Source organism: Silurus aristotelis, assembly GCF_946808225.1.
Source record: "Silurus aristotelis genome assembly, chromosome: 14".
Lineage (NCBI taxonomy): Eukaryota > Metazoa > Chordata > Actinopteri > Siluriformes > Siluridae > Silurus > Silurus aristotelis.
The window spans coordinates 16,289,848-16,312,939 of record NC_139587.1 but is presented as its reverse complement, the minus strand read 5'-3'; the positions used below and the strand labels follow the sequence as shown (position 1 = coordinate 16,312,939).

Sequence of the window (23,092 nt, the reverse complement as noted above, 5' to 3'; positions counted from 1 at the left end):
AAAAAAGCACGTTTCAATTACAAATTCATTTATTGTCCTACTGCATCAATTAAACCCCACAAATAACCATAAGCAGCACATGACAGTTGCCTTTACTTATTTATTTATTATCAGGAATTCTAACATCAAGGATTACAAATGAGATACAAAGAGACAATCGGTGCATTTTAGATGAAGAGTGAGATAACATGTACTCACCTCAGCAATGTAAATAGCTGTGTGTTCAGATAAACATAGAAGCATGCATGCTGCCGTATTGCAGCCACTAAACTTAATTATAAACCGTGCGATAGTGACTTCTAACGTGCAGGAGTATAAATTACATGTGCCCTAGTGGACTTTCTGTATAGTGCACTGTGCAGGACGTGGAAGGCATAATGAATATTCACCACATGGCCGAAAGAATTCAGACACCTGACCATAACACTGACAATGACATGTAGTAGTTCGCCTTTTGCCTCAAAGTTACAAGCACGCAATTGTATAGGATGTATTCATATCGGATATACGTCATACTTTGCTGCATCTTTCCTTTATCTATGTCTTTATATGCAGTAGCATTATACTATGCTTTACATATTTTGCAATGTTTATTTTACAGCTCATTGTCTTTGAATTTATTAGTCAGTCATTCTTTTGTTCTACATTTATATTTATGGCATTTGCTAGACTCTCTTATCCAGGGCGACTTACAACTGAGCAGGGGAAGGTTAAGGGCCTTGCTCAAGGGCCCAGCAGTGGCAGCTAGGTGGTGGAATTTGAACTTGTGACCTTCCGATCCAAAGTCCAATGTCTTAACCACTGAGGTACCACCTCCCTGTTCTCTTCTGTGTATTTATTGTCATGCACTCATCTGTCCCTTTTGTCTGTCACTGGCAGGGTCACCCAGGGTGAGCAATGTCTTCTCTGCTGCCTTAAACTCTCAGAATCACTGACTGAAAATGTATTCGATTATTCCCAATAGTCTATATTCTTTATTTCATGATGTTTCTCTCGCTTGTGCAGCACACCCAAATGTCTGTTTATGTTGGAGTTTCTATCCAATCAGATTTCAATCAACAAATTACGTGTTGCTGAGATCAAAGGTATCTAACGTAAGACAATCACTGTGATCACTGCAGGCTTTTTTTTTTTTTAGCGTAAACTCTACGTTGATTGAAGCTGTTGCTTTAACTAATTAGACTGTGATTAGGCCACTCCTAGCCCCTCTTGCTGATGTTCAGTCAAGTCGACATTTCAAGTCCTTTATTTAGATGGTCAGAGAGCGCATGAGAGCTTTCAAACTGCATATGTAACTACATAATTAGTATTATAAGTACCTGATGTATGCAGGTGGTTTAGCTGTGGCTGTGTGAATTAAGACTTGCTGAATTTTTTTGCTTTAGTAATGGAATTCGTTCAGATTCTGTCTGTGATTCAGCACTCTGTTATACTGTGTATCTGTAAAGTGTGGATGGTTTCTATATCCGTGGAGGTCATAATGATGGTATTAAGAGGTGGATTGACTCAGGTAGGACACCACTGAAGGCTTAGGTGTGAAATGCACTGCTCTCGACTGGTATATATTTCCATTGAAATGACTTGAATTTAATTACATTTTTGAATACAGATTCCCCAAATTGTAATCTTTGCATATATTCTGTTAAGATATATAGTATAAAAAAAAAAAGGTACAACACACACACACACATGCATTTAGTAATACATGGCAACAATAAATAAACTAACTGCATGGATAATCCACAAATATGGCATCTACTATATCCGGTCATTAACAGGCAATATTAAACCTGCTTAGTCTGTCGCAGAATTATTGCGTCATTTGGGCTGCGCCTCTCTTTAATCTGCATCGCTAAGGAACAGTTAGTTAGCTAAATCAGCAAATTTGGTTGTTTTACCCTGTGTTAGTTTCCAATAATCAGCGGAATGGCGGACGAAATACAAAATAAAATACAATCTGAGTTGGAAAAATATAGACAGATTCAAAAAGGTATTTCTGCGAATGATGCCCGCTGAGACTGCTGTTACTTTCGCTGTTAATCTGTTTAAATCTTAGAGATGCAGTAAATTACTTATCACTTATAAGCATTATTGTTTATTGTCTATTCCAATTAGACACTGTCATTTGTCCTTATAGAGTTTGGTGTCAATTTATGTAATGACATGCCACTGTGTGGTGCTTATTCTTGATGATAGTATGTGCGAATTTTAATAGCAATTTGTATTTACCAGAAACGTGATTTTGTATGTATCGTATTTCATGTTTCACACATTTTTACTCAAGTATCTTACACAATTGCATGCATTATCTATAGGATACATCTTTCTGCTTTTTGCTGTTACATTTTTGCTTTATATGTATAGTTTATATATATATATATATATATATATATATATATATATATATATATATATATATATATATATATATATATATATATATTAATTTATTTATTTTTATTATTATTATTTTTATTTTTATTTTTTTTAAGAAAGTGTATATAAATGACAAAGTTCCTGAATCTTGTCTCATACTACAGATATCAGTAAAATCAAGTCAGCCCAACAGAAACTTGAGGCTCAGCTTACTGAGAATAACACAGTTAAAGAGGTAAGGAATAGTGTTATATGACCCCTTTCTAAATTTTGGGAAAGCAGCATTTTGTGTTTTATGTGTAATTGTAAGTAGTTACACATTGTGAGGTGTGAGGTGTTTTAACAGTTATACAAATCTATTGTATATGCATGCATTTTGTAGGAGTTGGACTTGTTGGACAACCAGAATACAGTTTACAAGTTAATTGGACGAGTCCTGATAAAACAAAACCTAGATGAAGCAAAAGCAAAAGTGGCCCAAAGGCTTGAGTTCATCAACAGAGAAATGTAAGTTGATTAGAAGTGGTGTACAATGTATTATATAGTAACGCCCACTTTTTAGATTAGATTTTTACATTTTAGATTCTACTACAGATTAATATCAGTAGTAGAATAGTGTCTTCAATTAAAAATATAATCTACTTCTGTGTCCTTTTTGTGCAGCACACGATGTGAGACGTCACTGAAAGACCTGGAGGAACAGGCTGAACAGCATCATAAGGCTATTGCCAGCTTGCAGCAAGAGCTCGAAAATGCTCAGGGCCTTTCTTTTGGTGGTCAATGAACCATCAGCAGAATGTTATGGTAAAATTTAAGTAAAAAACAAAAGTTGTCTATGTGGTTCTAAAAATATTAGATGATTTACACTAATGCAACAAAATGTGTATAAAATTCACATGTTTAATGTTGCTAAAACACTAACATTATTGTAAATAGTAGAATGTGGTGGAGCAGACAGGCAAGGAGAGAGTGCATACAGATTAAAATAAAAATACATTTTATTTTATGTTCATATATTAAAAAAATAATTTCATGAATTTTTGTCATAATAAGATTTATTTTGATGTCTATTTTGAAAATCCTTGTTATCCTTGTTAATACTGCAAGAAATAAATGAGAAAATGTTGCTTACCTTTAGTGGTGGTTTTCTACTATGATTTTTAACATAATTAAATTTTTGAATAACAAGTACAATAGCAATAATAACCTATGTTTAAAAAAAATTGCACCATGCGCACATATAAATACATGTGGGTAAACGTTAAGCTAACGTATTTCAAATGGTACCATTTCAGAAATGTACCCCAATGTGTTGGGGCATTTTAATTATTAGAGAATGTAAAGAGGTTTTTACTTGTCACATGTACATAATAGCACAGTGAAATTATTTATTTGCGTATCGCAGCACATTGTGAAGATGGTGGGTGTTGTCAAGAGCTGTATTATGGCACATGCGCTTTAAACCCAACTTGCTAACAAGATGAGATATGCGAAGTAAGATTTTCACTGTGTAGGGATTAAGGGCGAGGGTTAAGGGCCTCGCTGAGGGGCCCAACTGTGACAGCTTGGTATTTATCCCAAACTCTTTTGATCTGCTCTAAACTGTACTATGTTTACAATGTCGCACACCCTGGCGTGCATGAGATCCGTGACTGGTGGTCGCTTATTGAAGCGACAAAGTTTTCTGTAATTGTATGGGCAGGCGAGTGGCGCGCGAAGCCAGCTGTTCACGCAGCGACGTCATTCAGTCCGCTCAGGTATGACGCCGGGTTTGGAATTTTAAGGCCCCGCCCACTTTTCTACAGACCGTTAGGCACAGAATACAGAAGCGACGAGGCGCAAACTGTCTGATTGTGGAGTCTCACCTCCAATTAATATCCCACCGAGGCCAAGCTTCTCCCCCTTCATTTCCCACCCGCAGAGGCTTAAACAACGGGAACATCATACATTTTCAAGGATCAGCGCTGTTTCAAAGGAAGAGCTGCGCACCCACCGCAAACTCTGCGCCCTCAGCTGTAGCGAAAAGCTTCTAAAAGGATTAAGAATTCATGAGACACCGGCTGTGTGGACCACCTTTCACTCTCGGATGCTCATTTAGCCTGCATTTTGTATTTGCTTACATTAGAAGGGGAGACTTTTTTACACACAGGAGACCAACAAGTGTGCGTTTATTATATAGGGTCTTGACATGTTTGTCAGTTGAGTTCAATACATATTTTCTTTCAATAGTTTGTTTTGAATGACTTGTTTTATTCCTGAAACATGGACTGTAGAATAGAACAAAATGAAGTATTATTTGAATGTGCAAGTATCCATTACTGTGTGCCATGTACTGTGCATACACAAATTACAATTTGAAATATGTAAACAATACACTCTGAGTACCATTATAAGGACATCTTTGTACTTTATACTCAAAAAGGTACACATTACTACCTTAGAGTACCAATGTGTACCCTAATGTACAAAAACAAACAAAAAGGTAAGATTAGACATTACGCTGTTAGCTCAACGTTTACCCACATGTATTTATATGTGCGCATTAGCTTATTATTGCTATTTTACTTGTTATTCATTATATTCATTATGTTAAAATCATAGTAGAAAACCACCACTAAAGGTAAGGTTTTCTCATTTATTTCTTGCAGTAATAACAAGGATAACAAGGATTTTTAAATAATAATAAACATAATAAAAATAAATCCTATTACTAAAAAACTTAGAGAATTATTTCTAAAATGATAGGGACACAGGAAAATTCGTTTTAATTTTAATCTGTATGCACTGTCCCCTTGCCTGTCTCCACAGGCCCATTTTACTTTTTTACAATAATGTTACCAGTGTTTTACTAACATTGTGCATGATGTGAATTTTATACGTACAGTATTTTGTTGCATTAGTGTGAATCATCAAAATATTTTTAGAACCATATAAACAATTTTTTTTTAACTTACATTTTATCCTAACTTTCTGCTAATGGTTTATTGAACAAAAAATATTCAGTCTGCAATGGATGGTTAAGTCAAACAGCAAATTGCACCAGAGAGATATAAATAATGTGGTTTATTCATAATCCATTCACAAATTAAATTTGCCAACAGGAAGGCCCTGAGCACGTTGGAACTCTTCATGCAAGCTTATAATAACCTCGCGATGCTCTTTAGACTTTCGCTCCAGGTCTTTCAGTAACGTCTCATATTGTTTTCTGCAGAAAAATGACAAAGAAGTAGATTATCTATTGAATTGGAGACACTATTCTACTGATATTATTTCTTAAAGGGAAATAATTTTTATTCCAAAGAAGCTACAATCAAAACAATGGCACAGCTGTTTCCATTTTTACATAGATAACTGTAAATGTGTTCCGTAATTAAACATGTTAATATAGTGGGCGTTACTATATAATACATTGTACACCACTTCTAATCAACTTACATTTCTCCGTTGATGTACTCGAGCCTTTGGGCCACTGTTGCTTTTGCTTCATCTTGGTCTTGTTTTATCATGACTCGTCCAACTAACTTGTAAACTGCATTATGGTTGTCCAATAAGTCCAACTCCTACAAAATGCATGCATATACAATAGATTTTTATAACTGTTAAAGCAACTCACACCTTACAATGTGTAACTATTCACAATTACTAAGACACAAAATGCTGCTTTCTCAAAATTCAGAAAGGGGTCATATAAAACTATTCCTTACGTCTTTAACCATGTTATTCTCGATAAGCTGAGCCTCAAGTTTCTGTCTTGCTGACTTGCTTTTACTGATATCTGTAGTACATGAAATATGATGCATACAAATTCATTTTTTGGTCAACAAAAATTGCTAACAGAATTCGCACAATTCCAATACTATCATCAATAATAAGCACCACTCAGTGGCTTGTCATTACTTAAATTTACACCAAACTCTATAAGGACAATGTTCCATGCAGTGTCTACATGGAATAGACAATAAACATTAATGGTTAAAAGTGAAGGCAGGTGGAATTGTAATAAGGGCAGATCAGTAATTTATTGCATCTCTAATAACTGGGTATTATAATTAAAAGGAAATCGAACACAGAGAATATTCACAGATTTAAACATATTAACAGCGAAAACAACGGCGTGCTTCTCTACAAAATCCTAAATTAGCTCGCCCATGACAGTCTCAGCGGGCTGGGCTCATCATTCCCACAGATACCTTGTTGGATATGTTTATATTTTTCCAACTCGGACTGTATTCTCTTTTGTATTGTGTCCGCCATTCCGCTGATTATTGGAAACTAATTAAACATTTGTTTGTATACTGGTAAAACAATGAAATCTGCTGATTTAGCTGACTAAGGAACAGTTGATCAATTGATAATTGCTGTCTTCTGTTAGCTGCTGATCAGTAGGTTGCGTGATGTTGACTGGCCTGCTGAATAACGACTGCTGCTCAGTGTTCTGTCCTTTTATACTCTTGATGAAGAACGGTGCCCTGTGATGTAATAGGTAACTTATCATGAGTGGTAAACTGTATGTCTGCCTCTAGTGGTGAAGCGTGGAAATACAACTGAATAGGAATCCTTTCTTACAATATTAGATACAATTTAACTTTCTTTCGGCTTCTCCCGTTAGGGGTCGCCACAGCGATGTGCCAAATATTGATTTGGCACATGTTTTTACGCTGGATGCCCTTTCTAACGCAACCCTCGTCAATTTATCCGGGCTTGGGACCGGCACTGAAAGTGGCTGGGGTTGGTTTCCTGACCGGGGATCGAACCCGGGCCGCAGCGGTGAGAGCGCGAAATTTTTCAGGTGGACAGTCAGAATGTGTAACATATATTAGTAGGCAATGTTAAAATATAATAATAATAATAATAATCATAATAATATTAAGAGATACTAAGTCATAATTGAGAAGTCGTAATTATGAGATACTAAGTCATAATTATGAGATCAGGATCTCATTACTGTGAAATATTAAGTCATAATTATGAGAACCTTACTGTGATTTTTTTTCTCTTTGTGAATGCAATGCGCTTACGTAATTATCCATGCAGATAGTCTACAAACCTGATTCCAGAAAAGTTTGGGACACTGTACAAATTGTGAATAAAAACAGAATGCAATTATGTGGAAGTTTCAAATTTCAATATTTTATTCAGAATACAACATAGATGATATATCAAATGTTTAAACTGAGAAAATTTATCATTTTAAGGGAAAAATAAGTTAATTTTAAATTTCATGGCATCAAAAGTGCTTTGAGTCTCTCTCTGTTTACCACTGTGTGGCGTCCCCACTTCTTTTTATAACAGTCTGCAAATGTCTGGGGACTGAGGAGACAAGTTCCTCAAGTTTAGGAATAGGAATGTTGCCCCATTCTTGTCTAATACAGGCTTCTAATTGCTCAACTGTCTTAGGTCTTCTTTGTCACATCTTCCTCTTTATGATGTGCCAAATGTTTTCTATGGGTGAATTCCTTCTTCTACGCAGCCATGATGTTATAATTGATGCAGTATGTGGTCTGGCATTATGTTGGAAAATGCAAGGTCTTCCCTGAAAGAGAGGACGTCTGGATGGGAGCATTTGTTGTTCTAGAACTTGGCTATACCTTTCAGCATTGATGGTGCCTTTCCAGATGTGTAAGCTGCCCATGCCACATGCACTCATGCAACCCCATACCATCAGAGATGCAGGCTTCTGAACTGAGCGCTGATAACAACTTGGGTTGTCCTTATCCTCTTTAGTCCGGATGACATGGCATCCCAGTTTTCCCAAAAAGAACTTCAAATTTTGATTTGTCTGTCCACAGAACAGTTTTTCACTTTTCCAGTCCATTTTAAATGAGCCTTAGTCCAGAGAAAATGCCTGCGCCTCTGGATTATGTTTAGACATGGCTTCTTTTTCAACCTATAGAGTTTTAGCTGGCAATAGCGAATGGCACAGTGGATTGTGTTCACCGACAATGTTTTCTGGAAGTATTCTTGAGCCCATGTTGTGATTTCCATTACAGTAGCATTCCTGTATGTGATGCAGTGCCGGCTAAGGGCCGTAAGATCACGAGCATACAGTATGGTTTTCCGGCCTTACGCACAGAGATTGTTCCGGTTTCTCTGAATCTTTGGATATTATGCACTGTAGATGATGATAACTTCAAACTCTTTGCAATTTTTCTCTAAAAAACTCCTTTCTGATATTGCTCCACTATTTTTCACTGCAGCATTGGGGGAATTGGTGATCCTCTGTCCATCTTGACTTCTGAGAGACACTGCCACTCTGAGAGGCTCCTTTTATACCCAATCATGTTACCAATTACCCTAATAAGATGCAGATTGGTCCTCCAGCTGTTCCTTATATGTACATTTAACTTTGCCGGCCTCTTGTTGCTGCCTGTCCCAACATTTTTGGAGTGTGTAACTCTCATGAAATCCAAAATATTTCATGATTTGTACAGTGCCCCAACTTTTTTGGAATCCGGTTTGTATTTATTTATGCCATGTATTATAAAATGAATGTCATTTTATTATATATCCTAACAGAATATATGCAAAGATTACAATTTGGGGAATACTGACCTATTTAAAGAATATATCCTAAGACAAATGTATTTATTTGCAGGGAATCCGATTTGGGAGTTAGTCTTTTATCACAGACCAATGTAAAAAAAAAAAAAAAAAAAAAAAAAAAAAAAAAAAAAAAAAAAAGCATGGAATTAGACAGTAAATATTAATTTATTAAATTCTTATTCATTATTATTTCAAGGTTTAATTCAAATGTAAAAGATTAGTTAATGTACATGTGTACTGTATTCAAAATTTTATCAAATTCAATTAATTTCAATGCAAATATTTACCAGTCGAGAGCAGTGCATTTCACACCTAAGCCTTCAGTGGTGTCCTACCTGAGTCAATCCACCTATTAATACCATCATTATGACCCCCACGGATATAGAAACCATCCACACTTTACAGATACACAGTATAACAGAGTGCTGCATCACAGACAGGTATCTGAATAAATTCCATTACTAAAGCAAAAAATTCAGCAAGTCTTACTTCACACAGCCACAGCTAAACCACCTGCATACATCATTTCTGGAATGAAAAAATATCTGCTAAATATGTAGTTATATATGCAGTTTGAAAGCTCTGACTAGCATGCTCTCCGACCATCTAAGTAAAGGACGTGAAAATGCCGACTTGACTGAACATCAGCTAGAGGGCCTTGGAGTGGCTTAATCACAGTCTAATTATTTAAGTTAAATCAAGTCAATTTCTATAGCAGACGTTGTCTTAAAGCAGCTTTACAGAATTTAAGAATTATGGTGAGCGATGTGTATTTATCCCTGATGAGCAGCCGTAGCGACTGTGACAGGGAAAACCTTCCTTAGATGAAACAGCAAGTGGCACCAGAGAGATCTAAATAATGGGGTTTATTCATAATCCATTCACAAATTAGACTTTGCCAACAGGAAGGCCCTGAGCACGTTGGAACTCTTGCTGCAAGCTGGCAAGAGTCTCGCGATGCTGTTCAGACTTTCGCTCCAGGTCTTTCAGTAACGTCTCATATCGTTTGCTGCAGAAAAAAGACACAGAAGATGATTATCTATTTAATTGAAGACACTATTTCACTGATATTAATTCTTAAAGGGAAATAATTTTTATTCCAAACAAGCTACAAACAAAACAATGGCACAGCTGTTTAAAATATTACATGGCTATCTGTAAATGTGTTCCATAATTAAACATGTTAATATAGTGGCCGTTACTATACAATACATTGTACACCACTTCTAATCAACTTACATTTCTCCGTTGATGTACTCGAGCCTTTTGGCTACTGTTGCTTTTGCTTCATCTGGGTCTTGTTTTACCAAAACTGGTCCAATTAACTTGTAAACTGTATTTTGGTTGTCCAACAAGTCCAACTCCTACAAAATGCATACATATACAATAGATTTTTATAACTGTTAAAGCAACTCACACCTCACAATTACACATAAGACACAAAATGCTGCTGTCCCAAAATTCAGAAAGGGGTCATATAACACTATTCCTTACCTCTTTAACTATGTTATTCTCAGTAAGCTGAGCCTCAAGTTTCTGTCGGGCTGACATGCTTTTACTGATATCTGTAGTATGAGACAAGATTTAGGAACTTTGTCATTTATATACTTTTTTATACAATAAAAAATCTTTAATGAATTAAAATACGAACTATACATATAAAGCAAAAATGTAACAGTAAAAAGCAAACTGTATTTTATAAATAATGCATGCACTTGTGTACGATACTTGAGGAAAAATGTGCAAAAAACATGAAATATGATGCATACAAAATCATGTTTCTGGTAAATTAAAATTGCAACAGAATTCACACAATTCCAATACCATCATCAATAATAAGCACCACTCAGTGGCATGTCATTACTTAAATTTACACCAAACTCTATAAGGACAAATTACAGTGTCTACATGGAATAGACAATAAACATTAATGCTTAAAAGTGAAGGCAGGTGGAATTGTAATAAGGGCAGATCAGTAATTTATTGCATCTCTAATAACTGGGTATTATAATTAAAAGGAAATCGAACACAGAGAATATTCACTGATTTAAACATATTAACAGCGAAAACAACGGCGTGCTTCTCTACAAAATCTTAAATTAGCTCGCCCATGACAGTCTCAGCGGGCTGGGCTCATCATTCCCACAGATACCTTTTTGGATCTGTTGATATTTTTCCAACTCGGACTGTAGTTTCTTTTGTATTGCGTCCGCCATTCCGCTGATGATTGGAAACTAATTCAACATTCGTTTTTATACCGGATAAAACAACACAATCTGCTTTAGCTAGCTGTGCTCCTTAGCCATGCAGATTAAAGGGAGGCGCAGCACGAATGACGCAATAATTCTGCGACAGCCTGAGCGCGTCCGTGTGTAACACTGCCCCCTAATGTCCATATATATAGTTGTTAGGAGGGTTTCCTATCTAGCTCGAAGGATCAATTATAAAGGAATTTCGCTATCTGGTGTGCGCTGATCAGGAGATTGTAGTCGCCCCAGCGTGTCAGTAAAAACACGGTACAGGATTCAGAACAATTAAACTTTACTGGGTTTAGGATTGATCGTGTGTTGGGTGATTATTGCTGTCTTCTGTTAGCTGCTGATCCGTAGGTTGGGTGATGTCAACTGGCCTGCTGAATAGCGTCTGCTGCTGTGTTCTGGCCTTTTATACTCTTGATGGAGAACGGTGCACTGTGATGTTCTTAGGTAACTTATCATGAGTGGTAAACCAGGGGTCACCAACAAGGTGCCCGCGGGCCTTTTCTAAAAATAGCTCACCATAGCGACACTTACCAGTGAGATGCATATAATTATTTTGCTGCTATTCTTTTTTTAAATCACACTTGCATTGGTATGAATTTGATAATGACAATATAAAAAAAGTTAAACAATGTTTCATATTAGATTAGAGCTAGCTGGTCTCCAAGTTGATTTTTGTATGTTACTTAATTGATAATCTGTACAAACATGATGCAACGTAGTGCATAATTTGTTAAAAATTGTTAGTGGCTAGTGAAAATGTAAATACTTGCAGAGATTTATTGAAATAAAGTTTTGAATATTGACATTTATCTTTTTCCTACCTTGTTAAATCATTGTTGATAATTATTGTGAGAAATCATTAACATGATCAGTGTCTTCACATAGATGAATATCATTAATTATTAATAATAACATATAATTAAAAGTAAATTGAGCAAATTTGTTATTTCAGAAGTGTGTATCAAACTGGTAGCCCTTCACAGTAATCGGTACCCAAAAAGCAGCACTGAGTTTCAAAAAGGTTGGTGACCCCTGGTGGTAAACTTTGTCTGCCTCTAGTGGTGAAGCGTGGAAATACAACTAAATGGGAATCCTTTCCTTCAGTAGTAGATACAATATTTGTGGATTATCCATGCAGATAGTCTATTTATTTATGCCATGTATTATAAAATGCATGTTTTTTTATTATATATCTTAACAGAATATATGCAAAGATTACAATTTGGGGAATTCTGACCTATTTGAAAGAATATATCCTAATACAAATCTATTTATTTGCAGGGAATCTGACGTGGGAGTTAGTCTTTTATCAGAGACAAATGTAAAAAAAAAAGCAGGGAATTAGACAGTAAATATAATTTATTGGTATTATTATTATTATTATAAGGTTTACTTAAAATGTAAAAGATTAGTTAATGTACATGTGTACTGTATTCAAAAATGTAATTAAATTCAAGTCATTTCAATGAAAATATATACCAGTCGAGAGCAGTGCAATCACACCTAAGCCTTCAGTGGTGTCCTACCTGAGTCAATCCACCTCTTAATACCATCATTATGACCCCCACGGATATAGAAACCATCCACACTTTACAGATACACAGTATAACAGAGTGCTGCATCACAGACAGGTATCTGAATAAATTCCATTACTAAAGCAAAAAATTCAGCAAGTCTTACTTCACACAGCCACAGCTAAACCACCTGCATACATCATTTCTGGAATGAAAAAATATCTGCTAAATATGTAGTTATATATGCAGTTTGAAAGCTCTGACTAGCATGCTCTCTGACCATCTAAATAAAGGATGTGAAAATGCCGACTTGACTGAACATCAGCTAGAGGGCCTTGGAGTGGCTTAATCACAGTCTAATTATTTAAGTTAAATCAAGTCAATTTCTATAGCAGACGTTGTCTTAAAGCAGCTTTACAGAATTTAAGAATTATGGTGAGCAATGTGTATTTATCCCTGATGAGCAGCCGTAGCGACTGTGACAAGGAAAACCTCCCTTAGATGAAACAGCAAGTGGCACCAGAGAGATCTAAATAATGGGGTTTATTCATAATCCATTCACAAATTAGACTTTGCCAACAGGAAGGCCCTGAGCACGTTGAAACTCTTGCTGCAAGCTGGCAAGAGTCTCGCGATGCTGTTCAGACTTTCGCTCCAGGTCTTTCTGTAACATCTCATATCGTTTGCTGCAGAAAAAAGACACAGAAGTAGATTATCTATTTAATTGGAGACACTATTTCACTGATATTAATTCTTAAAGGGAAATTATTTTTATTTTAAACAAGCTACAAACAAAACAATGGCACAGCTGTTTAAAATATTACATGGCTATCTGTAAATGTGTTCCATAATTAAACATGTTAATATAGTGGCCGTTACTATACAATACATTGTACACCACTTCTAATCAACTTACATTTCTCCGTTGATGTACTCGAGCCTTTTGGCTACTGTTGCTTTTGCTTCATCTGGGTCTTGTTTTACCAAAACTGGTCCAATTAACTTGTAAACTGTATTTTGGTTGTCCAACAAGTCCAACTCCTACAAAATGCATACATATACAATAGATTTTTATAACTGTTAAAGCAACTCACACCTCACAATTACACATAAGACACAAAATGCTGCTGTCCCAAAATTCAGAAAGGGGTCATATAACACTATTCCTTACCTCTTTAACTATGTTATTCTCAGTAAGCTGAGCCTCAAGTTTCTGTCGGGCTGACATGCTTTTACTGATATCTGTAGTATGAGACAAGATTTAGGAACTTTGTCATTTATATACACTTTCTTATATAATAAGAAATCTTTAATGGAATAAAATATAAACTATACATATAATGCAAAAATGTAACAGTAAAAAGCAGAAAGATATCAAATCAAATTTTATTTGTCACATACACATACATACAGAGTACGACATGCAGTGAAATGCTTTTTATGACGGTCTGGCATGAGGGAATAGGATGGTGAGAAATTTTAACCAAGAAAAAAAGAAGCAGATAAATATGTATTTTATAGATGATGCATGCACTTGTGTATGATACTTGAGTAATAATGTGCGGAACAATATGAAATATGATGCATACAAAATCATGTTTCTGGTAAACACAAATTGCTATTAAAATTCGCACAATTCCAATACCATCATCAAGAATAAGCACCACACAGTGGCATGTCATTACTTAAATTTACACCACACTCTGTAAGGACAAATAACAGTGTCTAATTGGAATAGACCAGAGGTGGAAAGTAACGAATTACAAATACTTCGTTACTGTGCTTAAGTAGATTTTTCTGGTATCATTACTTTACTCCACTATTTTTTTTCCAGACAACTTTTTTCCTTTCACTCATTAAATTTTTACACAAATATCTGTACTTTCTACTTCTTACATTTTCAAACCAGCCTAGTTAGTTTTAGTATTATTTCATCTCATTGAGCGCTGTTTCCAACCTATCATCCTATCATCGCGCAGCCTTTTCACCATATCACTGATGTATTATTTTCTGGCTATCAGACGTAGACGTAGGCTAGCTGAGCTAACAATGAGCAAGGCAACAGGAGGAATGGTTTATGTGAATTAAGAGGGAGTCACCGATGTGAAAATAAATAAAAACAAAGACATTCCTCAGCACCTATGGCCATATATAAGGGAGATGTTCGAAATTATCGGCTTTCAAGAATTCGCCGTCAAATTTGAGAAAGCACATACAGGTAATCTAACGTTTATTGCTATACCTTTCTTGCCATGAGCCATTTTAGTGTTTAAAGTTTTTTCCCTACAATACACGTTGCTATTTTTTTTAAATAAGGATGTTCTTAATTTCTGTAGTATGTAGCTGTCATTTGAAATCTGAGGTTTAGTCCGATAGTTTCTATATGTTGTAGAACTGCTATACAGGTGAAGTATAAATTATTAACTTCCTGTTTGAACTTCAATAAAATGCACAGGATAACTCACCTTAAATTTGTCATTTGTAAAACCTCATAATAAATTTGAGTTGTTTTCAAAGACAGCTGGTTTAACCCTACAATCAGGGATATGGCCTGGTGATGGCAAATAAACACACACACACACACATATATATATATATATATACACACACACACACGCGTATATAACCCATGTGCACAAAGTGAGCTCCTTGTAGATCTGGTTTACATGCTTTGGAGAGGAAGATCTTGAGTGGCCTGCTATAGAGCTCTGATCTCATCCCTACTGAACACCTTTGGGATTAATGTGAACGCTGACTGCACCCCAGGCCTCCTCACCTCACCTACATCAGTACCTGACTTTACTAACACCCTTGTGGATGATGAACACAAATATCCATAAGCACACTCCAAAAATTGGGACTAAATGTTGAATTCAATGCTCAAAAAATACATACTGTACTTATGACCAGGTGACCCAATACTTTTAGAAATATAGTGTATATATATATATATATATATATATATATATATATATATATATATATATATTTTTTTTTTTTTTATGTCATCTTAGTCTTTTCTCTGCTTGTATTCTATATGGTGGTTGCTCAGCCTTGATACATTCAGTTTTTGTATTAATACATTGATATAATGTGAAGTTCAGTTACCAGTATGACACTAAAACAAGCAGTAGTAACAGCTACTTTTTACTTAAGTACATGTCAGAGCCCAAACATCTTTACTTTAACTTGGGTAAAAAAAAGTGTAGTCAGTACTTCTACTTTTAGTGGAGTGTTTTAAAACACTTCTACTTAAGTAAACGATGTGTATACTTTTGCCACCTCTGGAATAGACAATAAACATTAATGCTTAAAAGTGAAGGCAGGTGGAATTGTAATGAAGGCAGATCAGTAATTTACTTCACCTCTAATAACTGGGTATTATAATTAAAAGGAAATCGAACACAGAGAATATTCACTGATTTAAACATATTAACAGCGAAAACAACGGCGTGCTTCTCTACAAAATCTTAAATTAGCTCGCCCATGACAGTCTCAGCGGGCTGGGCTCATCATTCCCACAGATACCTTTTTGGATCTGTTGATATTTTTCCAACTCGGACTGTAGTTTCTTTTGAATTGCGTCCGCCATTCCGCTGATTATTGGAAACTAATTCAACATTCGTTTTTATACCGGATAAAACAACAAAATCTGCTTTGGCTAGCTGTGCTCCTTAGCCATGCAGAATCAAGGGAGGCGCAGCACGAATGACGCAATAATTCTGCGACAGCCTGAGCGCGTCCGTGTGTAACACTGCCCCCTAATGTCCAGATATAGTTGTTAGGAGGGTTTTCACTATCCCTAAAAACTAAAGGAATTTCACGATCTGGTGTGCGCTGATCAGGAGATTGTAGTCGCCCCAGCGTGTCAGTAAAAAACACGGTACAGGATTCTGAACACTTAAACTTTACTGGGTTTAGGATTGATCGTGTGTGAGGTGATTATTGCTGTCTTCTGTTAGCTGCTGATCGGTAGGTTGGGTGATGTCAACTGGCCTGCTGAATAGAGTCTGCTGCTGTGTTCTGGCCTTTTATACTATTGTTGGAGAACGGTGCACTGTGATGTTCTTAGGTAACTTATCATGAGTGGTAAACTGTATGTCTACCTCTAGTGGTGAAGCGTGGAAATACAACTAAATGGGAATCCTTTCCTTCAATAGTAGATACATTTTAGGATTATCTATGCAGATAGTCTATTTATTTATGCCATGTATTAAAAAATGCATGTTATTTTTATATATATCTTAACAGAATATATGCAAAGATTACAATTTGGGGAATTTTGACCTATTTGAAAGAATATATTCTAATACAAATGTATTTATTTGCAGGAACCTGACTTGGGAGTTAGTCTTTTATCACAGACTAATGTTAAAAAAAACTAGGAAATTAGACAGTAAATGTAAATTTATTGTTATTATTATTTTAAGGTTTAATTCAAATGTAAAAGATTAGTTGGTGTACATGTGTAGTATATTCAATAATGTAATCAAGTCATTTCAATGCAAATATATACCAGTCAAGAGCAGTGCATTTCACACCTTAGCTTTCAGTGGTGTCCTCCTGAATCAATCCACCTCTTACACCTTTTACAGTCTGATTAGTTAAGTCAAGTCAAGTTATTTTCAATAGCGCTTTTCACAACAGACATTGTCTCAAAGAAGCTTTACAGAATTTGAGAATTAAGGTGAGCGATGTGTATTTATCCCTGATGAGCAGCAATGGTGACTGTGGCAAGGAAAAACTCCCTTAGATGCTTTGAGGAAGAAACCTTGAGAGGAACCAGACTCAAAAGGGGACCCCATGCTCATTTGGGTGATATCAAGAGTGTGATTATAGTCTTTAAACAATACAGAACACTGGAGAGTGAGAACTAACATGAGCTCTGGAGTGTAAGACTATGAGTGATAAGTTTCTAACGTCTTATACTGTCATTTGAGGTTATGGAACCAGAAGCTACTGAGCAACTCATAAAATAGCTCAATATTTGCGATCATCATAGATCCAACACCAGCTTCTCCAAGCCAGAGCCTTTAAACACTCAAAGAGGTTCAATGTCCAAACTTCACATGAGGTGGGATCCAAATGGCACTGGTGCGTCTCTAGATGGTTCGGGATGTTTGCGGGGTCGACGTCTACTTCTTTAAAGGTCCATAATCTTCATGAGGTGGGACGTGACTAGAGCTGGCGCAACCTCAGGGTGCCTCGGGATGGGTAAAATGAGAGAAGCAGTGGAGAGGATTTAGTGTAGCTGCTGTTCATGATATTAAAAAGCACAAGGTGAGATGTGCATGTGATTAAATGTACTGGAGCACAAGGTTATGATATGTGATGTTTGTTATGTGTAGGCTTTGCTAAAAAGATACGTCTTTAATCTACACTTAAACTGGGAGAGAGTGTCTGAGTTCCGAACACTGTCAGGAAGACTATTCCAAAGTTTAGGAGCTAAATGTGTGAATGTTCTACCACCTTTAGTAGACTTTGCTATTCTAGAAACAAATAGAAGTTCAGAGTTTTGAGATCTCAAGGAGTGTGACACATTGTAGCGTGTTAGAAGACTGTGTAGATACATGGGAGCTAAACCATTTAGTGTTTTGTTAGTAAGAAGCAGTCATTTGTAGTCGATTCAAAACTTAACAGGTAGCCAGTGTAGGGGTGATAAGATTGGGGTTATATGGTCATTTTTTCTTGACCTTGTGAGAATTATGGCTGATGTATTCTGGACTAACTGTAGCTTGCCGATCAATGATGCAGGACATCCACCTAGTAATGCATTGTAGTAGTCCAGTCAGGAGTTCATGAATGCATGGCCGAGCTTCTCTGCATTAGATATAGACAACATGTTTCTAAGATGAAGCAAAGTATGATATATATCATATATGAATACATCCTATACAATTGCATGCTTTTTACTTTGTAGCTAAATGGGAACTACCACATGCCATGGTCAGTGTCATGGTCAGGTGTCTGAATATTTTCGGCCATGTAGTGAATATTTAGTACCAAGATTATTATGCCTTCTACGTGCTGCACAGTGCACTATACAGTAAGTCTTCTAGGGTACATGTAGTTTATCCTCCTGCACGTTAGGAGTCACTATCGCAAGGTTTATAATAGTCGAGTGGGTGCAATATGGCAGCGTGCATGTTTCTATGTTAACGTGAAGGACTTGCCGGGTTTATCTGAACACACTGCTTTTCACATTGCTGAGGTGAGTACATGTTATTTCACTCTTCATCTAAAATCCACCGATTGTTTCTTTGTATCTCATTTGTAATCCTTGATGTTAGAATTATCTAATAATAAATAAATAAGTAAAGGCAACTGACATGTGCTGCTTATGGTTATTTGTGGGGTTTAAACGATGCGTAGGACAAGAAGAGCAACTTTATTAACTGAGGTTTGGGCAGTGAGGCAGTTTCTTACTTTCTCGGTGCATCTAACACTCACATAGTGACTGAACAAAATCTGGCAAATATTGAAATGATTCAATTATTTCATAATGATGTGTATTCCATAATGCTGGTGTGTCTCTGTGTGTCTGTGTGTCTGTGTGTCTGTGTGTGTCTGTGTGTGTCTGTGTGTGTCTGTGTGTGTCTGTGTGTGTGTGTGTGTGTGTGTGTGTGTGTGTACATACATGCATACAAACATGCATGCATGCACATGCTCACACACACAGTTCTGGTTGTTGTTGTATTTGAAACACATGCATGTTCCTTTTGTTTGTATGCAAAAAAAAAAAAACCCAACAACAACAGGTAAAAGGCAAAAACACAATTGGACAGTGAATGAGTGGAAGAAAGGTCTGTAGACAGATTTTAGAAATTTTTGGCTCTAACAACAAAAAAAAAAACTTACTGTATTTGAGATGGCTAAAGGGAGTGAAGATATTATCAGGCTGCCTTACACCCACAATCAAACATGGAGGTGGACACTTAATGGTTTGTGGTTGTTTTGGAGCTAGTATGGAGAATTTCTTCAGGTGAAAGGGATACTGAACCAACAGGGCTACCAGTTCCTACTTCAATGCTAGGAAATTTCGTCTGGACTGCTGTTAATTAAAACCAACTAATTAAAACTTGTTTCACTATAAAAGCTCTATAAGCATTATTTGGAGAATAAATAGTTGCCTGGAGTGTTAGTCACCACACCTAAATCCTATTCAACTACTCTGTGATGAACTGGATCACAAGGCAGGATCGTAAAGCTGTTATTAATGCAAGGAAATAATTTTTCAATAAAAATAAAGGTGATTATCGTTACTTTTTTCTTTGTCAGAGAAGATCTTACTTTTAAATCACCTAGTTTGTTGCATATAAACAAAAGGAGCTACAGTTTTGTTCCTCAAAAATGATAAGACTAGGTGTTTCCTACTTTTGACAGGTGCTGTGTGTATTAGTGTGTGTAAACTGTATATATAATAACCTTTAGTGTTTTAAGAAGGTTTCCCAATCGATAGATTTCACATGGCTGTAGGAATTTGTGCTCATAGCGAGGTCAAGTACTGATGTCATCGGCCCAAAGGTTTAAAATGGCCACCACATATTTTGCCCCATTCACAAAAATGAACTGAACAAAAATGTAATGAACTAATGCATGAAATAACATTTTTAATAACTGGCTGTTTTAAGCAATTAAATAGTTGCTAACAAATCAGCAAACTGGGACATAAAGACTAGGTATGCTACTGTTCCAATAGGTTATGAAATTAAAGTAAATAAAATAAACAGCTCTGTGCAGACCACTTAAATTCTTCAACTCTAATTGAGCTTAGTTTTAGGACATGGTGCCTAAATAAACTCCACAGAGGCATCTCTTCACCATCTTTCAATTTGTGCTTTGTGAGTGTTTTTTTCCCCTGCACTTCTGTGTTGCACACCCTGTAATGCATACCATGCCATGGGTTACCTCTTCAATTCAGGTTTAAATTAGAAACAGTGCAAGTTGGACAAGAGCCATAAAAAGGTTCAATTTTAATAAATCTCTGAGAAATGTTCTGTAATCGTGCTTTCAAATAGAACTTTTCTAATATCTGATTCAATTCTGTTTCATCTTCCCAGAACAAGTCCACACCCAACAGAATACATTTAAAGCAAGAGCTCATTTCATTCAAAGTTTTTTTTTCCAGCTGGCATTCAGAAGCGGTTCTAAAAAAAACAAAGAGATGGTCCATGTTTATTTGATCTTTTATGTACATAGTTCTGGCTTGAATATTGGCACCGATTAAGCAACTCCATTCTTTTTTTTTTTAGATTGTTTTGTAATGGAAATGTAAAGGTTTGATTCTTAACTTTGATGTAATATTAAACATTTATTTTCCTATTTGCAGCACAGATGTTTTTTTAGATAGAAACAAAATTGGAGAATTGTATATAGGTTGTCCTGTGTGAGCTTGTGGCAACTTTTGCTGTATTATTTGTAATAGAAAACTGGAGAACAATTTGCATGTTGCATCTACATTTCAGGAAAGTACAAGCATTTCCATAATTACTAAATCTCTAAAATGTCTGATATATGGCTTGATTAGATTGTGAAGACAAGTACAGTGGAACCCTGGTGATAAATTCGTTCCATAAGCTCGTACTCGCATGTTAATTCTCCCAAAAGAATTAATGTAAAAGGAATTAATGCGTTCCCAGACCTCAGGCGATCGATTATTTCAGCCCTTAAAAAAATGTTTTATGCTTCATTTACCAAATATATATATTATACAAATATACTTGTAACAAAGTATAAACATAAAAGTAATAAATTATAAACATAAAATTTTTTTTTGGTTCTTTATGATTATACTTACTGTTGAACTAGAAATGCCATATTGAAGACAAAGAGCTCGTGTGCGTACGCTACGTTCATGCTTTTCTACAATTTCTTTCTTTATTTCAATGGTTATTCTTTTGACAACCTTCTTTTCAGTGCTATCACTACACTTTTTAAGGCCCATGATGCTAAATATATAGTGAAATAAGACAAAAACACTAAAACGCACTCAGAACAATGTCTATGAAGCGACTGAGCATGAAGCGTGGGGACGGAGGTGACGAGCAGAATGTGTCACTGGAACCAAACGCTTCAAAAGAAATGCTCGTCTTCCCGAAATATGCTCGTACTCCGTACACCGATAATCTCGTACTACAAGGCACTCGTACACTGAGGTTCCACTGTATTAGTCTTGGACTCTGGCGGGGCCGTGCATTTCACACCTAGACCTTTAGCGGTGTCCTACCGTAAACAATCCACCTCTTAATACCATCATCATCCTTATGATGCCACGGCTATAGAGACCATCAATATTATACAGATAGACAGTATAGTGAATCGCTGCATCACAGACAAGTATCTTATGCAGCAAGTAGAAGAAATGAATAGTATTACTAAAGCAAGAAACTCAATTAAAACAATTTAACAAGTCTCCTTTCACTGCAGCCACAACTGCACCACATACACCATTTCTAGCAGAAGCATAATATTTTTTGTACATTACACTTTTCTTGAGGATTTGAAATTAAGGCAAACTGTGTTTTTTATGCAAATTCTACAGGAAAGAAAACGCAAACGTTTAAAGGGGTAAGGGGGCTTTTACTTGTCACATTTACATTAAATCATAGTGAAAATGTTTTTTCGTATACCCCAGCTATGTTAGGAAGCTGGGGACAGGGCACAGGGCCAGCCATGATACAGCGCCCCTAGAACACAGATAGCTAAGGACCTTGCTCAAGGGCCCAAAATTGGTAGCTTGGAGATATAAGGGCTTGAACCCCTGACCTTCCAATCAGTAACCCAGAGCCTTAATGAAAACAACCGTTTTGGCTGACCTTTCCTCGTGATGTTCAGATTTTCTTGAAAAGTCCTTGTAAATTTATCTGCGACCAAATCAATTTCTGCTCTTTTGTCAGTCATTGTGGAATGAGAAAAAAAGGACAATAAGTTAAAACGATTTTGTGCACCTGATTGTTGGCCTCAGTGTCGCAAACTCGAAATCTGATTGGTTAAAACAACAGCCTTAAAGCAGCATGCTGCAAGCGCCCCCACTGTTTATTTTTAAAGTGCTTTGACCTAAGTTTCCTTTGACCCTAACAACAAGTAACGTGATGGCTGAAATCTGATTGGATAGAAATCCAAACATGAACAGACACAGCATAAAAGAGAGTAACGCTGTGAAATAAAGACCACCGACATTTAGGAATAATTTAATAATATCAACGGACAAAAATATATTAAAACATAAGTCAGTAATTCTGATAGGGTTTAGGCCAGCAGAGAAGGCTTTGCTGTTCCTGAGGCCCACCATTGTTTGGATTATACTGTATAGAAACATTTATTGTCAAACTTTATATGTAAATGACCTGTGCATACAAAATTAGTATTTTGATATGTAATTATATTTGTATACCACGT

General features: G+C 36.1%; 5 protein-coding genes across 7 annotated transcripts in view; 2 read left to right on the top strand and 3 right to left on the bottom strand.

Annotated features, from left to right (window-relative positions):
• Window positions 1-1,913: 1,913 nt before the first annotated feature.
• Window positions 1,914-3,339, top strand: LOC310737375 (prefoldin subunit 6-like). Its single transcript, XM_083561682.1, has 4 exons — window positions 1,914-1,990; window positions 2,541-2,611; window positions 2,759-2,883; window positions 3,040-3,339. The coding sequence occupies exons 1-4, from the start codon at window positions 1,927-1,929 to the stop codon at window positions 3,158-3,160; spliced, it is 381 nt and encodes a 126-aa protein (XP_083417808.1). The 5' UTR covers window positions 1,914-1,926; the 3' UTR covers window positions 3,161-3,339.
• A 1,788-nt stretch (window positions 3,340-5,127) lies between these two features.
• On the bottom strand, window positions 5,128-6,903 carry LOC310737173 (prefoldin subunit 6-like). Its single transcript, XM_083561380.1, has 4 exons — window positions 6,567-6,903; window positions 6,081-6,151; window positions 5,812-5,936; window positions 5,128-5,581 (listed from the first exon to the last, which is right to left on the bottom strand). The coding sequence occupies exons 1-4, from the start codon at window positions 6,628-6,630 to the stop codon at window positions 5,455-5,457; spliced, it is 387 nt and encodes a 128-aa protein (XP_083417506.1). The 5' UTR covers window positions 6,631-6,903; the 3' UTR covers window positions 5,128-5,454.
• A 2,867-nt stretch (window positions 6,904-9,770) lies between these two features.
• Window positions 9,771-11,223, bottom strand: LOC310737174 (prefoldin subunit 6-like). Its single transcript, XM_083561381.1, has 4 exons — window positions 11,072-11,223; window positions 10,414-10,484; window positions 10,159-10,283; window positions 9,771-9,928 (listed from the first exon to the last, which is right to left on the bottom strand). The coding sequence occupies exons 1-4, from the start codon at window positions 11,133-11,135 to the stop codon at window positions 9,808-9,810; spliced, it is 381 nt and encodes a 126-aa protein (XP_083417507.1). The 5' UTR covers window positions 11,136-11,223; the 3' UTR covers window positions 9,771-9,807.
• Window positions 11,224-11,335: 112 nt separating this feature from the next.
• Window positions 11,336-23,092, top strand: part of mrpl11 (mitochondrial ribosomal protein L11) — a 54,527-nt gene continuing 42,770 nt past the window's right edge. Inside the window, exon 1 of one of the 3 annotated variants that reach the window (XM_083561378.1) lies at window positions 11,336-11,435. The gene's annotated coding sequence lies outside the window, so the exon portion shown is untranslated. Of the gene's footprint in view, window positions 11,436-18,542; window positions 18,906-23,092 lie in introns of those variants that run through there. The other 2 variants (XM_083561377.1, XM_083561379.1) reach the window with 2 other exon arrangements.
• On the bottom strand, window positions 13,223-16,433 carry LOC310737175 (prefoldin subunit 6-like). The gene is made up of 4 exons (XM_083561382.1): window positions 16,223-16,433; window positions 13,866-13,936; window positions 13,611-13,735; window positions 13,223-13,380 (listed from the first exon to the last, which is right to left on the bottom strand). The coding sequence occupies exons 1-4, from the start codon at window positions 16,284-16,286 to the stop codon at window positions 13,260-13,262; spliced, it is 381 nt and encodes a 126-aa protein (XP_083417508.1). The 5' UTR covers window positions 16,287-16,433; the 3' UTR covers window positions 13,223-13,259.